Source organism: Ictalurus punctatus, chromosome 14 (genome assembly GCF_001660625.3).
Source record: "Ictalurus punctatus breed USDA103 chromosome 14, Coco_2.0, whole genome shotgun sequence".
In the NCBI taxonomy this organism is placed as follows: Eukaryota; Metazoa; Chordata; class Actinopteri; order Siluriformes; family Ictaluridae; genus Ictalurus; species Ictalurus punctatus.
The window spans coordinates 15,523,415-15,546,277 of NC_030429.2; the positions used below are offsets into that span (position 1 = coordinate 15,523,415).

Here is a 22,863-nt window from a genome sequence, read left to right on the forward strand (position 1 = left end):
CAGCTTTCTTAAACCAGTTCCTAAGAACATTTCATGAACCAGTTGAATTGGTTGAACAGTTCTGTGTAAATTCTGTCCAAGGTGCTATGCTAAGGTCTGATCCTTTCAGCAGATATGGCACACATTTTTACAACCCTCTCGAAGTTACTCTGTATTAGTTTAAATAATATTGAAGCCAATTAAATTACAAAGAAATATTTAGTTCATTATTCACAAGGAATGAAACTGAAAGATATTAAACACAATGCATTGTTTGCTCAGTGTGGGTCACTGTTATCTCATACTCTTTCTACTCAATTGGAAGCAACAGGTTGTCACCTGCAGTTACAGCTATCACAAAGCATTTTAAAAAGTCAGGATGTCCTTTTCACCTTTCATTTAACAAAATTACACCACTTTGGACATAAACAAAGGATAGAAATAAGAAATACAATTAATACAAACGGTTCTCCTTCCCACATTAGCTCACAGACGATAGTTTACTTGGTTCAGGTCAAGTGTAGTCCATAATTACTTTCAGCTTAAATGAGCCCAAAACAACACTGGTCTTGTGATAACTCATGATCTTCTGATCAGTGAGGCAAAAATCAGCCAAAAGAAAGAATCACTGACAATGCAAACAAAAGTATTGGCATCCCATATTACTAATCATCTACACAATCAGCTGCATTATTGTAAACTAAGGTTTGCCTGCTTATAGTGATAAATAACTAAATGAGGTGAACAAACAAGAAATGTAATAAATATATTACACATTTATTGGTCTCTTTTTTACAAAATAGTGGCATTTTAGATTGGGAAATAGTCCTAGACTAGTTTTTACTTTACACACACTACTTGCAAAATGAACTGGCATAGCTAAACCTAGAAACACACTGAAACAACCCCACCAGAATTTTAAACAGCTTAAGTTCAAAGAAATTAAATATGTTTGAGGCTTGACCATGTATGCTAAGAATATAACGGTCTTTAAAATGCAATCAGTTATGCTTGCCTAACACAGTGCAAAAACACAGCACCAATCCCAGGTCATATCAGGGAGATACTGTACTGATAAAGCAGTTTATGAGTTTGCTTGTTTTTGTTGAATGAAGACTGGAGGAACCTTCTCTTTCTTTAGATATTACACTTCATCAATGAAAACACAATATAGCACCTCATACCCAGAATATCAGCGTGTTTAAGCAACAAGCATTTATGCAGCATGTGTAATATACTTTATGGAAAAACAACAGGTGTTACAACAACAAAGATTACGTCAGTTCACCAGCTTTACTGCACTTGTAAAGGGTGGAGGCAACCTTTTTTCAGTACAACTAGATGATTGAAAGGCAGATTCAGAATTACCCTATAAGTCTATACCAGTGTGGCCATTTTTCCTCAAAGTGTGTTCTGAGGTAGCAAATTTTGCCCTGATTACAAAAGTATGGATAACATTTTCATTAAAGCAATTCAATATAAGACAATTCAAGTCTATATAAACTATTAAACATCACAAATCACGGCTGACAAATCTTGTTCATTGACCTTTAACTTTAAAATGTAATTTTAAAATGTATTAGAAAATATTCCCACTTGTAGCTGACTGTCACCTCACCAGCTTACATCAGGATTAATTTATATGTACATTCATACATACATGATACAAACATGTGCATTACATTTGTATACAAATAATTGGTATTAGAAATATTAATTAGCTTTACTACTAGGTTACAGGACAACAGCTGTGGCTTAAAACAGCACATATGCAAAATATCATGGCACATTAAGACAACAGGATCATGTAAAACAGGAGACTGGAAGGTTATAGCACTTAAAAAAGGGAAAATTTCAGAGAACTGAAGACCCTTTAAGAAATTTTCATGTTAATGTTGCACTCACAGGCTTTATAAGCACATGTAAAAATCTAACTTATCCCCTTACATTAATCAACTGATTGCACAGCTTTAAAAACACACTATTTTAATATCACAGTATTGGCACTCACTGAATCATTCTACATCAGTGTATGTTTTAATGTGTCCAAGGCATATGTACACTAACCATGGCTCAGTTCCTCTTTCTTTAAGGAAACGTAGACATCTGTAAAAGACACATCCTGGCCCTTTCACATCAGTGTGTATTTGAGACTGGTGCCTTATTGCCTACTGCAAATGTGTTGTTCTGTGCTGGAGGAACCTGTGGAGCTTCAGGAGGTGCTGCTCCTCATCCTGGTCCTGGGTCTCCTTTGTAATACTTCCTCCTCCTGGTCGCTCTCACAGTCCCTTACAAAAACCTCATCTTGGACCTGTTTTGGACTGTCCTGTTCACCACAACACAGATACCCAGAAACCAGACATCCATAACATTAAATATGGTTCTGAATAGGAGTCCATTAACACTAATGCTAACCGGGATCATTTCTGAAAAACTTCTATAAACAAAAATACCATGAATTTGGAAACCTAACACCAGCATTTACTGTAAACACCACACCTTGACCTGACTAAGGTAAAAAATTCTCATGCCTTTGATGATATTATACTCATCAACAACATGGTGGTGAATATTTTTCTGAGGAAAGTGATTTTTTTGCAGATATGATGAGTTGTAGGAGTATGAGCCACTTACACGTGGTTTCTTCATCATGCGTGTCAAATGGTTACACAGAGCTACAATCCTGAAGGAGAACTATCAGAGAGAATACAAATAAGCAGTTCAGATGTTTAAAAAAAGCTTGTAAATCTCAGTTATAGGTGACTACAAAAGATTTCTACAACATGTTATGCGTTATAAAGACATGGCCAATTCAGAACTATAGGATAGAGCAGGATTCAGAGTAAATACCTTCCACCTGCGGCGAGCGTACTGTTTTCTAAAATTCTCAATGTTGACCACAGACAGTCTGCGCACCAAAGCTTGTCTAGAGTCCTTAGGCTAGAGAAAAAAACATAAATGACAGAAACAGCTCATGAAATTATAGATGAACTGATTTGTTTTTATATCATGAAGGACTGGGATTAGACTCCATTTAACATTTAATAATAGTGTCAGCATAGAACATTTCACAGAATAGATCATCAACTGTACAAATGACACCAACACCAAATACTGGTATAACCTCCAACCATCCATCCATTTTCTGTACCGCTTATCCTCCACAGGATCGTGGGGAGCCTGGAGCCAGGCACAAGGTGGGGGACACCCTGGATGAGGTGCCAATCCATTGCAGGGCACAATCGCACACACACTCACATTCCTATTCACACACTATGGACAATTTAGAGATGACAATCAGCCTACAAGATGTGTCTTTGGACTGGGGGAGGAAACCGGAGTATCCAGCGGAAACCCCCAAAGCACGGGGAAAACATGCAAACTCATACACACAGGGCAGAGGCGGGTTTCAAACCCCCAACCCTGGAGGTGTGAAGCAGGCATGCTAACCACTAAGCCCCCTGGTATAACCTGCAGTATTCATATCATGTCATCACAGAATACAGTACACTACAGTAAAATTTTCTGAATTAAACCTGACGGAAATTAACTTTATTCCAATTCTTTAGTTGATATATAAATAAATACATGAGATATCTTAAAAGCATGTTCTTTAAAACGATCTGACACTAGGAATATCTGAACAAAAGAAAATTTCCAGTTGTTTAAAAGTATACGTGTACAAATGATAGATGATACTTTGGGTAACTATTAAAGTGGGGGAAACAATTTGGACAATAGGTGTAACATTCGGATTACTCATTACGAAAGAAATCAAAAAGATTGTAACACAAACAAAGTAAAGTAATATGATATTGGAATATTAATTTTCGGAGTAATATCTCCTCTCAGGAGTAGAAAAGCAAAAAGTGATCTGGGGCATAAAAAAGTTCAAAGCTGTGATTAATCACCTACCGATTTTATTTTCTTATTAACTGTATTAGTGATTTAAGAGAAATGGTAAAATAAAATATAAAATAATTTTTATACAATGTCAAGTAGCTTTTTAGACAGTTCTTTTATTATACAAGTGAATAAGTCTGTATTAAAGTCAGTTCAGTAGCATGGATATCAATACTGTATCAACAATAAAACTAGGGGATAAGTAAATCTTTAACACCTCTAAAAGAAATATTGCACAAACATGATTAGATTTAATGTAGATGTACATATATGTTAAAAATAAATAAATAAATAAAATAAAAGAAAGAAAAAAAAAGAAATTTACTTAATTACTTAAAACATACTATATGTGCAAAGGAAAGGTTATGCACTGCCCAATACATTATTCACATATTATGATGCTTCATCTGAATTTGAGGAAATGCCATAAGAAAATATATAATTGCAGCAAGAACATGTATTTAAAAGAATGACTCTGTGTTGTCTGTCTGGCTGCTGCAGTGTGATTCTTCTCCACAGGTTCTGCTCAACATCTCTTTTAGAGCCTTGTTCACTTGGTTGTTGAGATCAGGAGTGGAACAACGTCCTCCATTCTCCCCCTCTCCATTTAAGGAACTCATCAGCTCCTGAAGCCATCGCAGCTCTGTGTTCAGCTCCTCACTAAGACGGCTTAGCTGGGCCTGTCTTTCCAAGTAGCGGCTGCTGATAACATCCAGGCTGGCTTCTGTAGCCTTTATGTCCTCCTGAAGATCCTTCCTCCGAGCCTCTGCCTTACGGAACTCATAACGGAGCCTTGAGAGGCCCTGTCCCACACTCGAACTCTCTTCTTTGTACCAGGTCTCCTTTTCATTATAGATGGAGAGAAGAGCTTCAACATCCTCCTGAAGAGACTCTCGTTTCTGGGCCACTTCCTCCAGGCCGCTATCTATGACGGAGATGTCCTCCATCACACGGGCAAAGCGCTCAAAGTTTACGTATGTATTATTAGGTGGAATGCTGCAGTGGGAGTGGATGGTATACTCCTTTAGGCGTTTGGTCTTCAGCTGACATGGTCCACTTTGCCACTGAACTAAGTTGGTGTCTTCCACATGCTCATGGTTCTTCAGAAATAGGAACCAAAGGAAGACTGAGTGAGGGTGGGTCCTGTGCAGCTTTTTGGTCATTCACAGCAATCATTCACAGGTTGGGGAGTGGGACCAGGCACGTGATCAGAGAAGTTAGTGTCATGGGGTTACACAGATCCAATCAGACAGTAAGTTCTGTTAGTGTGGTTTTGTTGACCGAACTCTTCTATGATGCTAAATTATGCATGCAGGAAGTAGGCAATAGCAGGTAGTTGTGTAACAGGTAGTCTCAAACCAGACTTCTCAGCATTCACTAGAAAATCTGCTACATTTTGTCAGTCAATGTGACAGGTAACTGCATACTGTACTTTCACAAAAACTCACATGGCTGCTAAACAACTTGCAAGATTTACTAAGTGCTTCACAAATAAACCATTCAATAACTTTGAAAGACAGGATTCCAGAACTTCTTTTCAATCTTGTAAATATCTTGTTCTGAAATGGTCATTGTGCTATGTCTACAACGATATTTTCCCACTGAAAATCTACACACTGCAAACACAGGTAGCCTTTTCCTGGTTTGCTTTAGGTTTTGTAGTTTCCTCCCACCTCCAAAAACTTGCTGGTAAGTGGCTTGGCTACATTAAGTTACCACAGTGTGTGAATGTGTGTGCATGGTTCCTGCGATGGACTGGAATCCCAAACAATATAATTACTGAAGATGAACTAAAGATACAGATTCTGAACCTCGTGGCCAGAAAAGTATACAAAAGATATCAGATAATCTCTGGCTCATGGAGTGTCTGAGACAGGTAGTTCTCCAAGCGATATACACAATAATCAGGAATGGTCTCAACTGATGAATATGGTAAAGTTAGTATTCGTACTGCAAGTTAATTCGTGTTGCTTCAGCAACAACAGTAAAATTATTTAATGTTTATAAAAGGTATGGTGTATTTAGATATTTTTGACAGTCTTTTCAGTGTTTCCGCCATGCATCATTCCAAAATACATCAATTCACAGTACCTAACAGCAGTAGCCACACCTCATCTAGCTTAAAAATACCCATGAGTGCACTAAGATAAATCCATACAAACACAGAATTACATGCTGTCACATGCATCCAGATGCATACCTTAATCCATGGGTGGTTGAGAGCACCTTCTATGGTGAGCCTCTTTCTGTTGTTCAGTGACAAAAGAAAAACAGATTAATAAATACCAGAGTACCAGAGTAGAAAGGTAATGCCTGTACAGCTAGTGCAGCCTACTCATGTTAAACATATTTCCCAAGCCAAATGAAGCCACTACTCTTGAAGATGCAATACTAACACGCTTGAGCCTGTTCTCAAAATGGGCAGATGTGAACATGAACAAAATGTTAAAAGAACACTGCTGACAACAGGACGTTTAATGCTGATTCACAGACATATGACTGAGTTTTCTTTTTGCTCTGCCTTCCGTTGTGCTCTCACCTTGTGTCTTTAGTCAAAAGCTGTCTAATGAAGCTCTTAGCCAGCTCGCTAGTGCTGCTGAAGAATTCCTCATCAAATTCATAGCTCACAGCAGAAATGTTTGCCATTGTCTCTTGTTTAGACTCGCCCAGAAATGGGGAAGCACCGCTCAGTCTAAAGACGTGAAAGAAAGGTTTGAGGTGAGATGATCAATTCTAACACAACATTTAATGCACTCATCTTTCTGCACATAAAATTTCAGTTATATAAGAAAAAATGGTATGTTAGACAATTTTCTCACATTCGTGTTTGGAAGATCAGTGTTGCATGTGCTAAATATAGCTGATTAGGTTGTCTTATAGATATTATCTAGAACCAAGACTAATTCTGATAATTAATTACTGCCATTCAAACTAACTGTTTCACGAGAGGAGCACTTTTCAGTGTTTATTAGGAAGTACTTGGCTCAGTCACACAAGCCCACAGAAATAACACCTGAAATCGAGAATCCATAATCTTCATTTCACACTTACAAGATGTATGTGATGACACCGATACTCCTGTAAAGGAAGGAGAAGGCGTAAAAACGCATGTGAATAAGCCATGAAATCTTAGAGATGCCTGTTTTATCCAAACCCAAAGTACCACACAGTTAAGATCACTTACCACATGTCTGCTGGTAATCCCAGAGGCTCATAGTTGACTATTTCTGGAGCTGAAAATAGACCATAAGATATTTCTAAAGATATTTCAAATAACAAACATTGCAATGCAATGTGGCCAGAATGGTAGTGAATTTCAGCTGTTGCTGAAACAACAGTCTAACTGCTCAATTTAAATGAAGATGATTCACTTGAGATGCTTGGACAGTAAAGAGGTGATGATGTCTTACTCATCCACATTTTGACTTACCCACAAATTCTGGTGTCCCAAAAATATTTTTGAATTCGACCCCATCTTCAATTTTATGTGCCAAGCCAAAGTCAATAATTTTGATCCGTGGCAGTGGGACATTTTTGTCTAGCAGCATAATATTCTCAGGCTGAAATCCAAAGAAATATGCATAAATATAAAAATACGACAAAATGACACATGGTAAATGGTTTGCACTTATATATAGCACTTTTTTAACCTTAGCAGCAAAAACGCTTTACACTGTGTCTCATACAGCCATTCACACACACACCAATGGTAGCAGAGCTGCCATGCAAGGCATTAGCTTGCCATCAGGTGCAACTTGGGGTTCAGTGTCTTGCCCAAGGACACTTCGACATGTGGAGTCATGTGGGCCGGGAATCGACCTGCCAACCCTACGATTAGTGGACAACCCGCTCTACCACCTGAGCCACAACCGCAATCAAACAATGTGTGTAAAAGATACAGTCCCCTCCAAAAGGAAGGAACAGCAAGGCCAATTCTTTTGGGGTTTTTTTTTTTGCTTATATACTGAAGACATTTAGGTTTTGGATCAAAAGATGAACATGAGACGATAGATCAGAATTTCAGCTCATCTCTGTATTTCTTGCGTATTTGCATATTTTTATCTCAGACCCAAATGTGTTTAGTGTATAGCAAAAACAAAAGAATTGGTCTTGCTGTTCCAATATTTTCGAAGGGGGCTATATCTAATTAGTGTAATGACATAAAATGCAGACTATCACCAGAATGATCTTTCTACAACACTGAATAGAGTTCCCCTCTGAACACTGTAATGACCTAATAGGCATTTCACACTCAATTGTTTTTTTCTTCTTCTCAAAACTCAAATTTCCCTGATCATGCAGTATGCAATATCATGGTGTCAATATCAGCTATGAGAGTGTTTCATAGCCTGTGTGCGGGCTGGAGAGTGAGGAGATGCAGTGCTTAGAAAAACAGGATGGAGACTATCAGTAAGATCTGCATGCTTGGCATCCCTCATCAACGTGTGGCTCATAACCTTATGGTGTCTGAGTGCCTGGGCTTGGACCAGATGACACAATGCACTTGAGAGAAATTAAGTAATAAACAATAAACAATAATAAACAATTTCTTGAGATGACTGGACAAAAATTATAATGCCAGACACGTGTCCAAGGAAGTTTAAACTGAGTAATAAAAAATGAATAAGAAGTATAGGAATAATACAGGACTGGAAATGGTACTCCAACAGAAGTTTACGATTATACAGATAATACTCAGAAATGTTTTAAAATTCACAGTAAATTTCAAAAGAACCTACTGTATTTTTTGTGTGAAAGAATCATATTAGCATAAAATTTTGCATCTATTAAATTATCTCAACCAAATATTTTTCACATGCCCCAAACACAGGTGCAGGTTCCCTTTTGTAAGTTTCAGGTGTTGCTATGCAACAACGCTAAACAGGACAGACCCTCTATATAGGTCAACACAGAAATGGTCTGCTACCATGGCAACAATTCCATTTCCTATTTCTTCCATCTCCACATAGGTGTGCATAATACAGCATGATATGCATAGGCTGCTTTATAAGCATCACAGTGTAGCTGAGAGAAGAGTGTACTGCCCCAGCCTGTTTTAAGAGTAAGCTTGCATTTACAAAAGAGGGTTATTAAGGGACTCATATCCTACTAGAACCCATAGGATGTTATAGTGTAAAAAGAGTGGCTTTGACAACAGTATATATTTAAAATAAATAAATAAATAAATAAATACATACAGTACATACATAAGCTATTGTAGTGGAAGGTCCCTTTACCAGCAACTAAAGTACCTTAGACCAAGTTGTTTCTTAAATGTGCAGTTTAACATAAATTTTATGACAAAGCAGATACCTTTAAATCAAAATGTGCTATTTTCTTGGAGTGCAGGTAGTGGACCCCATCAAGAATCTGTTTAAGAAACTCAGTGGCCTCTTCCTCACTCAGGGATTCCTTTTGGGCCAGGAAGTCAAAGAGCTCTCCTCCAGATACCCTTACACACGCACATGCACACGCACACACACGCACGCACACACACGCACGCACACACACACAAACAAACACACGCACGCACGCACACACAATAGTGTTCTGCAGTTAGTACATAAACATTATAACACAATACACACAGACACGTTTGCATCTGATCTATGTTGTATATTATACTGATAATCCTGATTATGTAATATGTCGGCAATAACAAGAAGCTGTCAATCTGTTTAAACAAAAACTAGTGAAATCAATAATAATTTCGGAAATAAATTCTACATGTTCTCAGTAAATCTCAAATTTGGAGATTAAAAACATGTATTTCCTCTGCTTCCACAATATGAAACTGACTTTAACCACAGATCTTATCAGAACTATCTAAGCATATGTTCTTGTCATTTTCAGAAAATGTATTAATTTTCTCTGCACAGCAAATGAACACTGCGTTCACTCTCTGGGGACACCACATAGATGTTTATATACTGTATATATCGATCTGAGCAGCTGAATGGCTCCTGACAGCTTCTCACATTCCCCCACAGCATTGACTGAATTCAACCCACAATTAGTCCTAATTGGCTGGCCATGCACTCATGCACACATTAGAACATGAACAAACCCACACGGGGCCTCACAGGAATGCCAAAGAACTGATATTTAGTTCGGATTTGCCTGTGTAATATGCAAAATCACACAAAAATCACAGACACTGTATCATGGGAGCATCCTAAAGACATACACACTGACAGAGAGGCGTATGCACACTTGTATCTCTCTATTAACTAAAAACAGTTTAAAATGAGTCTAACTCATTAGGCACTAACATACAATGAGCTGTGTGTCATAATTTGTCCCGTCAGTCCCAGATCTCAAAACACATTCATTCCAGCATCACTGGTTGCTCCATATCACACAGGCTTTGTGTGTAAATGTAACTTACAGTTCCAGGATGAGCACCACGTCGGTGCGGTTCTCATAGACATCATGCAGTGAGATGATGTTGGGGTGCTGGAGTTGCTGTAGAATGTTCACCTCCCTTTCGATTTCTTCTCGCCGTACTCCTCTTCTGCTTGCTCTGCTTTGGCGCTTTTTGATGAACTTTGCTGCATACTCTACACCTGTACTCTTCTCTTTACATCGCTTTACTATAGCAAACTGCCCACTGTAAGACAAAGCCAAAGCTTGCTAGAAATTATTAGAACATTTAAGAGTTTATCTTTAATAACATCCAGGCATGATTTATGTGATATGCATAACAGAGCTAAAGTGTTCCATTTTTACAGTTATTTTTACCTGCTATAGAATACAATTGCCAGTATATTTTGGACAATAATGATATATCACAGTATACAGATTTTTATCAGAAAGTGATCTCTGTACAACAAAATGAAGAGTTTCAATCAATCCTTTTTCACATAGCTTGTTAGTGAAAAACAGGCACTTTGGCAATAATGTTGCAGGCTAGCGGTTAATTAGCAACAGTATCACAGAAAATGTTATAAATGCTTCAGCTCTGACCCATAAATCACACCTCTTGAGACACAGTGTGTGTGGCCTGTGGGAAATTTTTCGAGAAAAATGAGGCTTGTTGAAATTATTTCCCAAGATCTCTAAACACATTGTGAAACAGACTGCTAGCTAGTTGTAAAATTTAGATAGCCAATATAAAATACTTAAGTAACAACCAGTAGTATCAGCTAGATGTTTAGCTAGTTAACTACACACTAAACAAAAAGGTCTATCACCCAGACACTAAAAAATTTATACCAAGTTTGACAAAATAATTTTGTTGTTGCAGTTTATCAACACAAAACCATTGACTGTAGCATATGAAATGAGTGTAATAAAAAAAAAAGGTGGTTAGCACGTTCCCCTCACACCTCCAGGGTCGGGGGTTCGATTCACACTGTGGCCCTGTGTGTGCGGAGTTTGCATATTCTCCCCGTGCTGCGGGGGTTTCATCCCCCAGCCCAAAGACATGCATGGTAGGCTGACTGGCATGTCCGTAGTGTATGAATTTGTGTGTGAATGTGTAAGTGATTGTGGCATGCGATGGATTGGCACCCTGTCCAGGGTGTATCCCGCCTTGTGCCCGATGCTCCCTGGGATAGGAGCCAGGTTTCCCCGTGACCCTGAAAAGGATAAGCGGTATAGAAGATGGATGGATGGAATTTATATCCATCCATCAATTTTCTGCACCATTTATCCTACACAGGGTCACAGAGAGTCTGGAGCTTATCTCAGAGGACTCGGGGCACAATGCGGGGACAATCTGGTGTGGTACCAACCCATTGCAGGGCACAATCACACATACATTCACACAGCCATTCAGACACCACGTCTTTGGTCTGGGGGAGGAAACCCCTGATGCATGGGGAGAACATGCAACGGCAAACATGCTAACCACTATAATATATCTATCTATCTATCTATATATATAAAAATAATCAAGTAAAAAAAAACAACTGAAAGACAGTTTGCTAGAAAGTGTTAATTTCCCCAATGTATGGAGACTTTTCGGTCGTCCTGTATTCCTATAAAGCTGCATTGTGACAGTGTCCAATATTAAAAGCACTATACAAATAAGTAAACTGAATTGAAGTTGAATGGAATTGAATTATTTTAACCGGGCATATAATTTATGAGTTACTTAATAACAGACAAACGGGTAAGTGGTTTTAGACTGGTTATATTACACTATAGTGCCTGCTAGGGTTGTCAGGGTACCAATACCAGTAAAACTCCACGGTACTCTATACCAAAGCAAAACACAAAAGCATGCTAACTGAACAACACACAATTTTATTAATAAAAGTTAAAGATCAATATAAAATGTATTTTTAAAATGCCATTCTGTATATTTCAAGTAGCCTATATAATTAATATTAAAGCTACTAGAGTTATCCAGCCAGACATAAACAGTGGTAGCCACACATCTATTATTTTCTAACACATAAATTTCAGATATATAGGTCATCTGGTTTGTAAAATTAGTAAATCCCACCATGTCCTCCCATTTATTTCACTCCAATAAAAGTTAAAGCATTAAATGGTTAATAAGGACTCCTGACCGTATTAGCCATAACCGCGCGTATGCTAACCATTAAGTAAGCAAAAACCGCAGATGTTTTCATATATATACACACTCCAATTAAACTATGCTAAACTATTCATAATGCAACCGTTACCATAATTTTAAACTCACCTGCTTGAATAAATACTGCGGGTAAGCAGCCGCTCCTCCTGAAAGCACGGTTAATCTATCGCACATAAATTTTAGGGGCGTGGCTTTTACACATTTAGCGGTAATAGCACCGAAAGCGGAAAACGAGCGTCCGAGAGAAATACATGTATTTTGCATACTATACAGTAGGCAAGTATGCTGTTTCGGACGCAGCCATGGTAACCGGCGGAGCTGCTGCTGCTTTGGCTCCATTATCTTCTTTTTGCACGGTGCACCCATGAAAAGTTCCCGACTGACCACCTCTCAGGCAGTGCGTCAGTACCGGGTTGACCCGGTACTACCGGTACTTATGAAAATCTGGTACCGTCAACTTTTTTCTTTTTAGTACCGACTTGGTACCGAAGTACCAGTACTTTTGGCAACCCTAGTGCCTGCGTTGGAATTAATCACCCAATCTCACGACCAAAATGGGTAACAAAACATCTCCCACAAAGTGAGAATTTCTGAGGAACGCCGTCATCTGGCCAGAATTACATAGGACTTATGGAGTAGGAAGAATGCACACACAGAGAAGAAGAGAAATGCTTTTTTCCTACTCACTTTACTACAGTGTCAGGCATTCTCAGCTTGCTTCCTCCTGCATTCTTACAACACAGCTTCCTTGTATTCAACATAACTGACTAGGGCAGGGGAGGTCATCGATGTACGACTGAACAAAATTAATTTGAACGGAAGTGCAATCATTTTAAAAACGTCATTCTTGCATGATACATGTATCAAGTTGTGAAAACAGAAGCCTTTCCTGCTCATGAATAATCACATACATTGAGCAATTAAAAAAAAAAAATCAAGCATTCCTCTGGTACAGCAAAGAAGAAAGAACTAGTGGATATTGCTAATTTTCCACAACACACATTGTTATACATATCCTGCATATATGCCATATACAGTACATGCCAGAAATAATGAACACTTTAAAAAAAAAAAAAAAAAAAAGATGTAGGAAATGTCTTCCTGTGTCAGATTTAATCCCTGGATTTTTGCCAGAAGGCATCACCACAGCGGTGTGTGGAATGTATGAGTAGGAAGATGTATCAGAGTTGACTAAGTAGTGCCATGTTTGATTTTCAAGCACACTCATACACCTCTTGCCCTATCACTCTATCAGGCTGCACTGTTAAGTCCCATCAGTGCAGACTCCAGATGGCCGGCTTGAGAATGCAGATAGCGTGGAGGTGGAGAGCCAGGAGTGGGAACTGATTGAGACAGAGTGAAAGACGGAAGGCGCCTCCAGTCTGAAATATGCTAACAAATGTTGTCTCTATCACCGTCATCCTGAAGAAGGTCGGAGACTATAGACTGTGCCACACCTTAAAGATACTGCAGGATGTTTCTGTAGGATGCTTGTGACATGATGTTCATTTCTTTATTAAACACAACAGAGATTGTCTCAATATTCCATGTTAAAAGACGGTCACTTCTATTAAAATAAATTTCAGTGTCTAAGATCTTTGAAACACACTTTGACTATTCACAGTGGAATAACATGTAGGAAAGATAATAAGAAGATGACTATATTCAAGTTATTTCCTGTGTGTCACACTGGGGTCCCAGCAGAGAGGGGTTAACTTTATCAGGGTAGAAGAGTTCATTTGAACCCACTCACTTTCTCACTCCAGTTTTATCCCTTCTTTAGATGCTGTTGAGGTGAAGGTGAACGACAGAGGGGACTTTCACACTGGCAGTTTAGTCTGAAACCGAGCACAGTTTGCATGAACAATTGGTAATGTGAAAGCTGCCATGAGGACTGAGAAGCACATCATGGTACCGAACCCAGGAGTAGGAATGTAGAAGGTGGTCTGAGTTCGGTTGCACTGGAACTGTGCTGCGATTCCCGTGAATATGAACACAACTTGTACTCGGGTCTGCACTTGTTAAGGAAGTAAAGTAACCCGTACTGCCCCCATAGTTACTAATTCCCCAAATCTATGAAACTGAATTCATAATGGTGTTCAGCTGGACTAGACACAACCATGCCTGATTACTGCAAACCCTGTTCAATCAAATCAACACTTTAATAGAACTTTTTCAACAGCATGAAGTTGGTTAAAAGGTCTTACCCAGAAACACACTATGCCAAGGTTGAAAGAAATTCCAGAAATGATGAGGAAAAAGGTGATTGAAATACATCATTCTGGGAAGGGTTACAAAACTATTTCAAAGGATCTGAGACTCCAAAGAACCACAGTGAGAGTCATTATCTCCAAATGGAAAAACTCTGTACACTAGCGAACCTTCCCAAAAGTGGCTGACCTTCCAAAATTCCTCCAATCTCACATATATTCAGTGATGTAGCATATGATCATCCACATGACAAAACTGCCTCATGAAACAGACACTGATGCAACCTTGACTGTTAATATCTGCTATAACGTACAGGTACGATCATGTGTAGCTGATTTTCTACAACATTAAACATAACTACAAACATTTTTAAAACGTTGCCATTCTTTAATTATTTCAAATTCGAATAGTTGGCCAATTGTTGTGGTATACCCACCATGTCATTGATTACATTCCTATAATGCCACACCTCATTGTATTTGATTCCGTATGTTATGTTAATTATTACATCCCTGTGAACAAATACATTCACTTTCAGATCAGAGCAACAACAATGTAGAGGTCTCCACATGGAAATATAGGTGAGGCTTTTCCTGGTCCATATACTGCAGAGAGATAAAACACACCCACACATGTACACACACACTGTACAGCTAACCAAAACAAGCTGGGCGGGAATGTAAATCCTTATGGCTGGCCTTATTTAATAAAGACTTGGGGGAAACAAAACTTCGGGGTCTAAGTCACTGACCATCTCAAATGTTCATTGCATCTGTTCTATCTAGAGCATAACCACCACAGAGACTAGTGTCAAACATTCTGCTAGCTGATCTGGCTTAGAGCAACAACACAGGGGGAAAAATGGATCCTGCGTAACAAAAGGGGTATAATACAAAGGGTCTGAAACAGACTAATGTCTTTGTAAAGAGTGCAATAAAAAATATCACAAGCCTTTGCAGGCTTTTCTGAGAAATGTCTCAAAGGTCACGGAACCAGCTACGCACCGTCAATACCTCATAAAATCACACAATTTCAACTTGGAACACTTTGATGACACTGACATCAACACCTCCACCCTTCCGGGAGGACACCAAATCTAACAGAAGTATTTTGTTGGAGGTAATGTTCAGAGGGAGGCTGGCAGAAGAGTTTTTCCATTGCAAGCATGCCAGCTGACTTTGCTCTAAACCCGCCTGCAGCTCGCAGTCTCACTAGACTTTCCACTCCCAACAGCTGCTGCTAACTATGTCAAGGCTGTGTGTTTGAGTGAGTGGTGCCGTCCTAATATTTACCTACAATATTTAACTTTAACCCCACAGCCTGAGGGAACCCATGGCAGCAAAGTCATGACGATTAACTGAGGTATCCGCTAATTCATCAGGGAGACTGAAAGCATTTTAAGTTTAAGAAGTGGAACTACAGAGGGGTCCAAAGTTCTGAGACCACTAGTGAAAATGTTTCTATTTTGCTTTCTTTTCTAATTTAATACAAACAATTTTCACTACAAATTATATTATTGACAACAACTAGAGTGAAAAGTAGAATCTTTGAAATGTTTACATGAAGCTCAGAGTTTCTTAGCATTTAGTACGGCCCCTTTTTGCTTTAATGACAGCGTGCACTCGAACAAGTTTGTGCAAAACCTTATGAACCATTTTACGTCAAATCCATCGGTGTCGTCTGAACACATGCTTCAATCTGACCTTTAGTACAAAGCAATTAACACTGTCAATATCACACATTTGCTTACATTTAAACAGGGACCTAGAAATAGTGCAAAATCTTGAATATTAAATCTTCCAGATATTGAACATTTACTTTCTTTGTTTTAAATATTTCCAACATTCCAACACCTTCTGTTTATTTCTAGTTTTAAATGGGAAAAAAAAAATCCCAGATTTTCAATGTGGTCTCAGACTTTTGGAACACACTGTATATGACAACATGGGGACATAGCATATGACCTGCACAAAACTCTGCATGAATGATGACAACAGTTTTCTTCCTCCTATGCAATTATGAAGCAAAAATAACAAAGTGCTGTTATGTCAAGTTGAGAAAGTCATGCTTACACTTTACTTTGGCTGTCATCGCTGCTGAAACACTAATCTTTTCAGCAGGGGTCAAAAATCCCACACAGCTCATTATCCCACCCATGCAAATGTACTTCACTTCACTCAATGCTTTCTGCAGCTGCTTCATACCCTTTCCATTCTGTGTCCCTATTTCATCTCAGCACAGCTTGATGCTTTTACACATAAGAATAACATTTATAGGAAAAAAAACACAGTTCCCAGACTAACACTTGAAACAGTAAGTCCAAAACAAGTCAGAAGAAAATGTTCTGTACAAATCTAGTTAAATAATCACACTGGTACATACAACAAATTTACTGGAACAGTCTTCAACAGTAATAACATCTTTCAATTAGCTTTACAAATAGCAGGCATGGCACTGATTTATCATTAATTAATTCAAATTAAGTCATATTGAAATTGATTCACACTACAAATGTACCACAGTAACAGTAGAGGTTGATAATGCAAGAACATTTGGCACACAGATATGACAAAACTTCCTTTGAGCAAACCAGCAGCTCTGGGTATAATGTGTACGAAAAAACGAGAAACTAAACAACGCAGTATACCCTGATACTCTGTCTGAAGTTATGTAAGTCCAGAACTTTATACTGCGCTGTATAAGGAGTGCATCAATGCATATCTCTCGTTCATCCCACTTCCTCCTATGGCTTAACCATGTTCTTTAAGAGGTGTCATGTGTTGCATTTTACTGTCAGGAAACAACAAGATTATGCGTTCTAATATGCTTTTCTGCTCGCCATGGTTGTAAAGAATGGCTTTTTGGGTTACTGTAGATTTCCTGTCAGCTTAAACCAATCTGTCCATCCTCTGACCTCTCTCATCAGCTCTGCGTTTCTGCCTGCAGAACACATGCTTTTCACACTATTCTGTGTAAACTCTAGAGTCTGTTCTGAGATCAGCAGTTTCTGAAATACTCAAACCATCCATCTGGCACCAACAACCATGCCATGGTCACAGTCACTGAGATCACTTTTCCCCCATTTTTATTTCATTCACTTCACTGGTTTGAAGTGACTGTTTAATGAAGCTCTTGACCTGTATCTGCAGGACTGTATGCACTGCACTGCTGCCACATGATTGGCTGATTGGATAACTGCATGAATGAGCACGAATACAGGTGTTCCTATTAAAGTGGCCCACGAATGTGGGGTTGCTCATACAAAATGACTCATAGTATTCTAACAAGGTGACAACAACTGCCCTATGACAATATTTCACATTTTCTATTGGCCAATGCAGTGTTTTGTTCCACAAAGATGGTTTACCAATAGAGTGCAGCCCATCACTTTGTTTAAAGCCCCATGTACAGCTACGCATCAGCATCATGGAAGAGGTGTGTAAGGTCTCAGTTTTCTCCACAATGCACTGTTAAATGATGCATGAAGTGACGTGTTCAGTAACCACTGGAGCCCACATGGAACACAATGAAAGACTGGAAATGTATATGGTATGGCTAACAACTTTACATGTCTAGCTATTTTTTTTTATGCTCTTATTATAATTATTACACTTTTGTGTTTCTCTGACGCACTTCTCTTGCTTGCTCGACTGTAAAACAGCTGCTTGACTCTCACAGATCACAGAGCATTGCGTGAAACCACATACATGTGGTTTCCTCTTTCATTTTAAGTGTTGAGTTTTGGTGCACAGTAGAAGTTCTACTACACTTGACCATAAAACATCAGAATTTTACAGCATGCTTAAAATTCATGTACTTCTGAACACTATTCTCCATCTGTGCTATAGAAATCATTCCACAGATTGATGATTATTAAAACAGCCAACTTGAATTGATAATCACCAACTACCCTACTAACACTGGAAATGGAGAAAAAAAATAATTTTAAAAATTGTCTTTTCAGTGGGTGCTGCTCTGAAAACAGATTTATCTCCTAATTTGTTAAAGCTACAACTGCAGATGCTTATTCAGTTTCAGAGTTGCTGTACAGTCCATTCACATCCCCTTTCTCTTTGCCAGGATGTGTCACATAAATTGAAATGTAAATTGAGGGACAGAGCACTGAGTCAGCCAGATTCTTATATATTCCCAACAATAACACACATCTGTGTGGTATCCACTGGGCATGGCTCCTCAGCTTTCCTCTTCAAAAACAATGAAATTACCCTGATAATAGCAGTCGCTCCCATGTGAAAAGCTTAGACTATTTTCTTTATTACAATGTTTAATGATTCAGATTTAAATTGGTAGCCAGTCCTAGTCCTAAAGAAGGCTTAAGTGCAATTCATTCCACAGCCATCTTTTCACAGCCTCTTCATTCAGATGGTAGGGAGAAAGGACACCCAGTTGGGCGTAAAGCCACACCTTTCCTGAAAGCTAACAAGCAATTCAACACTATAACCCCACTTCCTTTCTGGACAGATTTATAGCTACCTGATGAAAAGATGCTACGAGCAATGTTTTCACAGTTGATATTCATAATTTGAGTGATGAGGGCTGGCCTTGCATGTTGGGGCAGATTTTTGGGGGTGTGTTCATTACAACAGAACAAAGAATACCAGGTAACAGAAGTGAAAAAGAAAATCGAGTCTTTCATGACTGTCTAATAAGCTGAGTATGACTGTGTTTCCTAAAGTTGTAATAACTCTAGTGAGAGCCACAACGAAGCTAAACTACAGTCATTTAAATATATGCTTTAATCTAGGGAAATGTCTAATAAAGTTTAATAACATTCCTGTTTGCTGCCAAAGTTCCCAACTTATTCCAGCTATGACTGCAAATCCCCCAGATGTTCCTTTCTCCAGCCTCAGCAAACATCTGTTAGCCAGGTCTTTTAAACACAGTCTTGAGGACCATAAAGCATGCAATCCATGCAATATGATGAATGCTCTTAACAGTAAAATATACACTTCACTTGAGTTAAAGCAGTTTTGGGTAATCCAACAATATTTTATCATATTACTTACCTTCCAAGCTCCTCTCCATTTTCATAAAAATCCTCCACTTTCTGTTGCTTGAACACAGCCATGCTCAGTGTCCTCATTGATGATGACTAAGTCTTCATAAAATTTGAGCACATAAACAGGCCTGCAGTCCAGTAAGTTCCCCCCGTCAGCGTAAGAACAGAGATGCTGTAAAAAATATATGTACATGTCTGTTTTGATGTGTGTCTGAAACAGGTAATAAGCACATACACTGATCAGCCATAACATTAAATCCACTAAAAGGTGAAGTGAATAACACTGTTTACTTCATTAGGCTCTGAGCGACTTTAATCGAGGGCCAAATTGTGATGGCTGGATGACTGGGTTAGGGCATCTCCAAAACAGCAGGTCTTGTGGGGTGTTCCTGGTATGCAGTGGTTAGTACCTACCAAAAGTGGTCCAAAGAAGGACAACTGGTGAACTGGCGACAGGGTCATGGGCACCCAAGACTCACTGATGAGTGTGGAGAGCGAAAGCTAGCCCGTCTGGTCCAATCCCACAGAAGAGCTAGTGTAGCAGATGAAAAAATTCATGCTGGCAATGATAGAAAGGTGTCAGGGCACACAGTGTATCATAGCCTAATGTGTATGGTGCTGTATATCCACAGACTGGTCAGAGTGTCCATGCTGACCCCTGTCCACTGGAAAAAGTACCTACAATGGGCATGTGAGCATCAGAACTGGACCATGGAGCAATGAAAGAAGGTGGCCTTGTCTGATGAACCACGTTTTCTTTACATCATGTGGATGCTGCGTGTGCATTGTTTACCTGGGAAAGAGATGACAATAGGATGCACTATGGGAAGAAGGCAAGCTGGTGGAGGAAGTGTGATGCTCTGAGCAGTGTTCTGCTGCGAAAACTTGGGTCCTGGCATTCATGTGGATGTTACTTTGACACGTACCACCTACATAAACATTGTTCCAGACCAATGACACCCCTACATGGCAAAGTTGTTCCCTATTCTCCCTTCCCTATTCCCTTCTTGACAGGTCAGAGCTGTTTTACTGCAGTGTTATCCCATTTCCTTTATATATGACCTGTATAGTCTTCTTCCATTCTACAAACCTAGAAGTGAACATGTCTGCACATATGACACACTCCACTATGAAACACCAGTGCACTTTATGGTGATGAAATTTAATGATCAGGCCACTTGAGCAGGATAATGAGTCCTGCCATACTGCAAAAACTGTATAGGAATGGGTTCATGAACATGACAATGACTTCAAGGTGTTGACTTGGCCTCCAAATTTCCCAGATCTCAATCTGATCGAGCATCTGTGGGTCCAATCCAGGAGGCCCCACATCACTACTTACAGGACTTAAAGGATCTGCTACTAAGGTCTTGGTACCAGATACAACAGCACACCTTCAGAGGTCTTGTGGATTTCATAACTCGACGAGTCAGAGCTGCTTCAGAGGCACAAGGGGAACCTACACAATATTAAGCAGCTGGTTTTAATGTTATGGCTGATCTGTGTATACCATATCCATATAACAAGCACTCGTTCCAGCATGTTACTTGCATTCCATCACATCAGAGAGGTGGGACCTCACATACCATGCTACCTGAAATCCCACTGCTTTTACTTTCCAAGTGCATTTGTCTTAGGTTCACTTTAAATGGTTAAAAGTAAAAGGAAATCACACAAAAGATTTTTTTATCAAGAGAACAGGACCCCCACCCCCCACACACACTTTTAAACAATGAACTGTATTAAAACATTTCTTCAACCTTCAGTCTACACGTTGTTCAATCTGTATTCTACACATCATGCACATGCTGAACACAGGGATAAAAATTTTCGTATTCAGTATTCAGTAAGCTCTGCTATTTTCCTCTTCATTTGTGTGCAAGTCAGATAGTACAGTATGTAAGTGATATTTGACTCGGCCAATACAACCAGTTGTAAGGTAGGGCTATATGACTCTTGAAGTTTATTAGGTGAGCACAAAATGTCAGGAAATAAATTATTCTAAAATAACAGTGTGATCTTTTGGCACTGTGGTGGTGATGGTGATGATGATGATAAAAAGATCTTATACAGTTTGGTGTGACATTATAAGCCAGCATTAATCAGTAGATCAGTATGACAGCGTGCTGGTAATGTAGTAAGTGTTTGCTTTTTAGGCAGTTACCACATAAGATATGTGGCACTTCCACAAACAGCACCATTAAGACGTATACCGTGTAATCCGTGTCATTAGGAGCACAGCTATAATGTTTGTGTCAGCTTGTATTATCATTAGAGGGTAACGTTAGACGGAAACAATGTCATGTCCTCACTCAGTCAGAAAAGTTCAAAAGCACTCAAACTTTTACAAAGACGTCCCCGTAAGTTCTCAAGACAGTTTTCTTACCTTTACTCGTCTGTGTAGTTTTCAGTGGTACTATACTAGACGCAGTTCTGCATGCACTTCGTTCCTGCTTGTACATGTGACGCGCCTCAGCACCGCTCGGACTTCTTCCCCGACTTCGCTTGAGTGCACGCGCTTGTGCTTGCAAGGCGCGCTCTGCGCATGCGCAGGCTGTAAATAGCGAGTTCTATTCTGTACCATAATACTGAGGTCAGTCGCTTTAGATAAGAACCGAGCTTTAATATCGATGGCATTATACGGTTTTGTATTACATGTATAATATACCACTGTAGTATTGTGAGGTAGCTACATGAATTTTTAAAATTTAAGAATCTAACAGTTTGTGGTAGCTGAAAAGAAAAGTAAAGAAACCCTTCCTAAAGCAACTTTCCCCCCTTATGAGTACTGTATAACTTTTTGTTGGCGGTTTGGTTTCTTGAAAATTAACACAATATCAAGACATTTCCGATTTTAATGAAGAGCTTGTCTTGTCTGTATTTAACTTCGCAACAGAAAATACTGCCACCTGCAGGAGGAGTCATTGGCTTGACAAAAACTCAGAATTATTATAATAATGAAAAAAAGAAGACATTTACAGAACACTGTGACTGCAGATGGAGTTCTCCTTGGACTTCTCCAGCAAGGACATGACAATCGTGAGGGTAATTGGCAGGAAGTAACTCGAGCTATTGTTTTGCTGCAGCGTTATCCTATTTTCAGTTTCCTTTATATATGTCCTGTATAGTCTTTCTTCCGTTCTACAAACCTTGGCCAGCAAAAGTGAACATGCCTGCACATATGACACACACTATGAAACACCAG

At 39.1% G+C, this 22,863-nt stretch overlaps 1 protein-coding gene across 3 annotated transcripts; it reads right to left on the bottom strand.

Moving 5' to 3' along the window:
• Window positions 1–737: 737 nt before the first annotated feature.
• Window positions 738–22,202, bottom strand: dapk2b (death-associated protein kinase 2b). Of its 3 annotated transcripts, XM_017486078.3 has the most exons (12): window positions 22,045–22,201; window positions 19,666–19,830; window positions 10,271–10,492; window positions 9,196–9,334; window positions 7,313–7,442; window positions 7,067–7,115; window positions 6,934–6,960; window positions 6,422–6,574; window positions 6,083–6,128; window positions 2,830–2,919; window positions 2,614–2,673; window positions 738–2,305 (listed from the first exon to the last, which is right to left on the bottom strand). In XM_017486078.3, exons 2-12 carry the CDS (start codon window positions 19,740–19,742, stop codon window positions 2,192–2,194), a joined length of 1,107 nt encoding a protein of 368 aa, XP_017341567.1. In that variant the 5' UTR covers window positions 19,743–19,830; window positions 22,045–22,201; the 3' UTR covers window positions 738–2,191. The 3 variants fall into 3 exon arrangements, with proteins under 3 accessions (XP_017341567.1, XP_017341565.1, XP_047016118.1); XM_017486076.2 differs by lacking the exons at window positions 738–2,305; window positions 2,614–2,673; window positions 2,830–2,919 and adding an exon at window positions 3,979–4,982 and having other exon boundaries at window positions 22,045–22,202; XM_047160162.1 differs by lacking the exons at window positions 738–2,305; window positions 2,614–2,673; window positions 2,830–2,919 and adding an exon at window positions 3,979–5,033 and having other exon boundaries at window positions 22,045–22,202.
• Window positions 22,203–22,863: the final 661 nt, after the last annotated feature.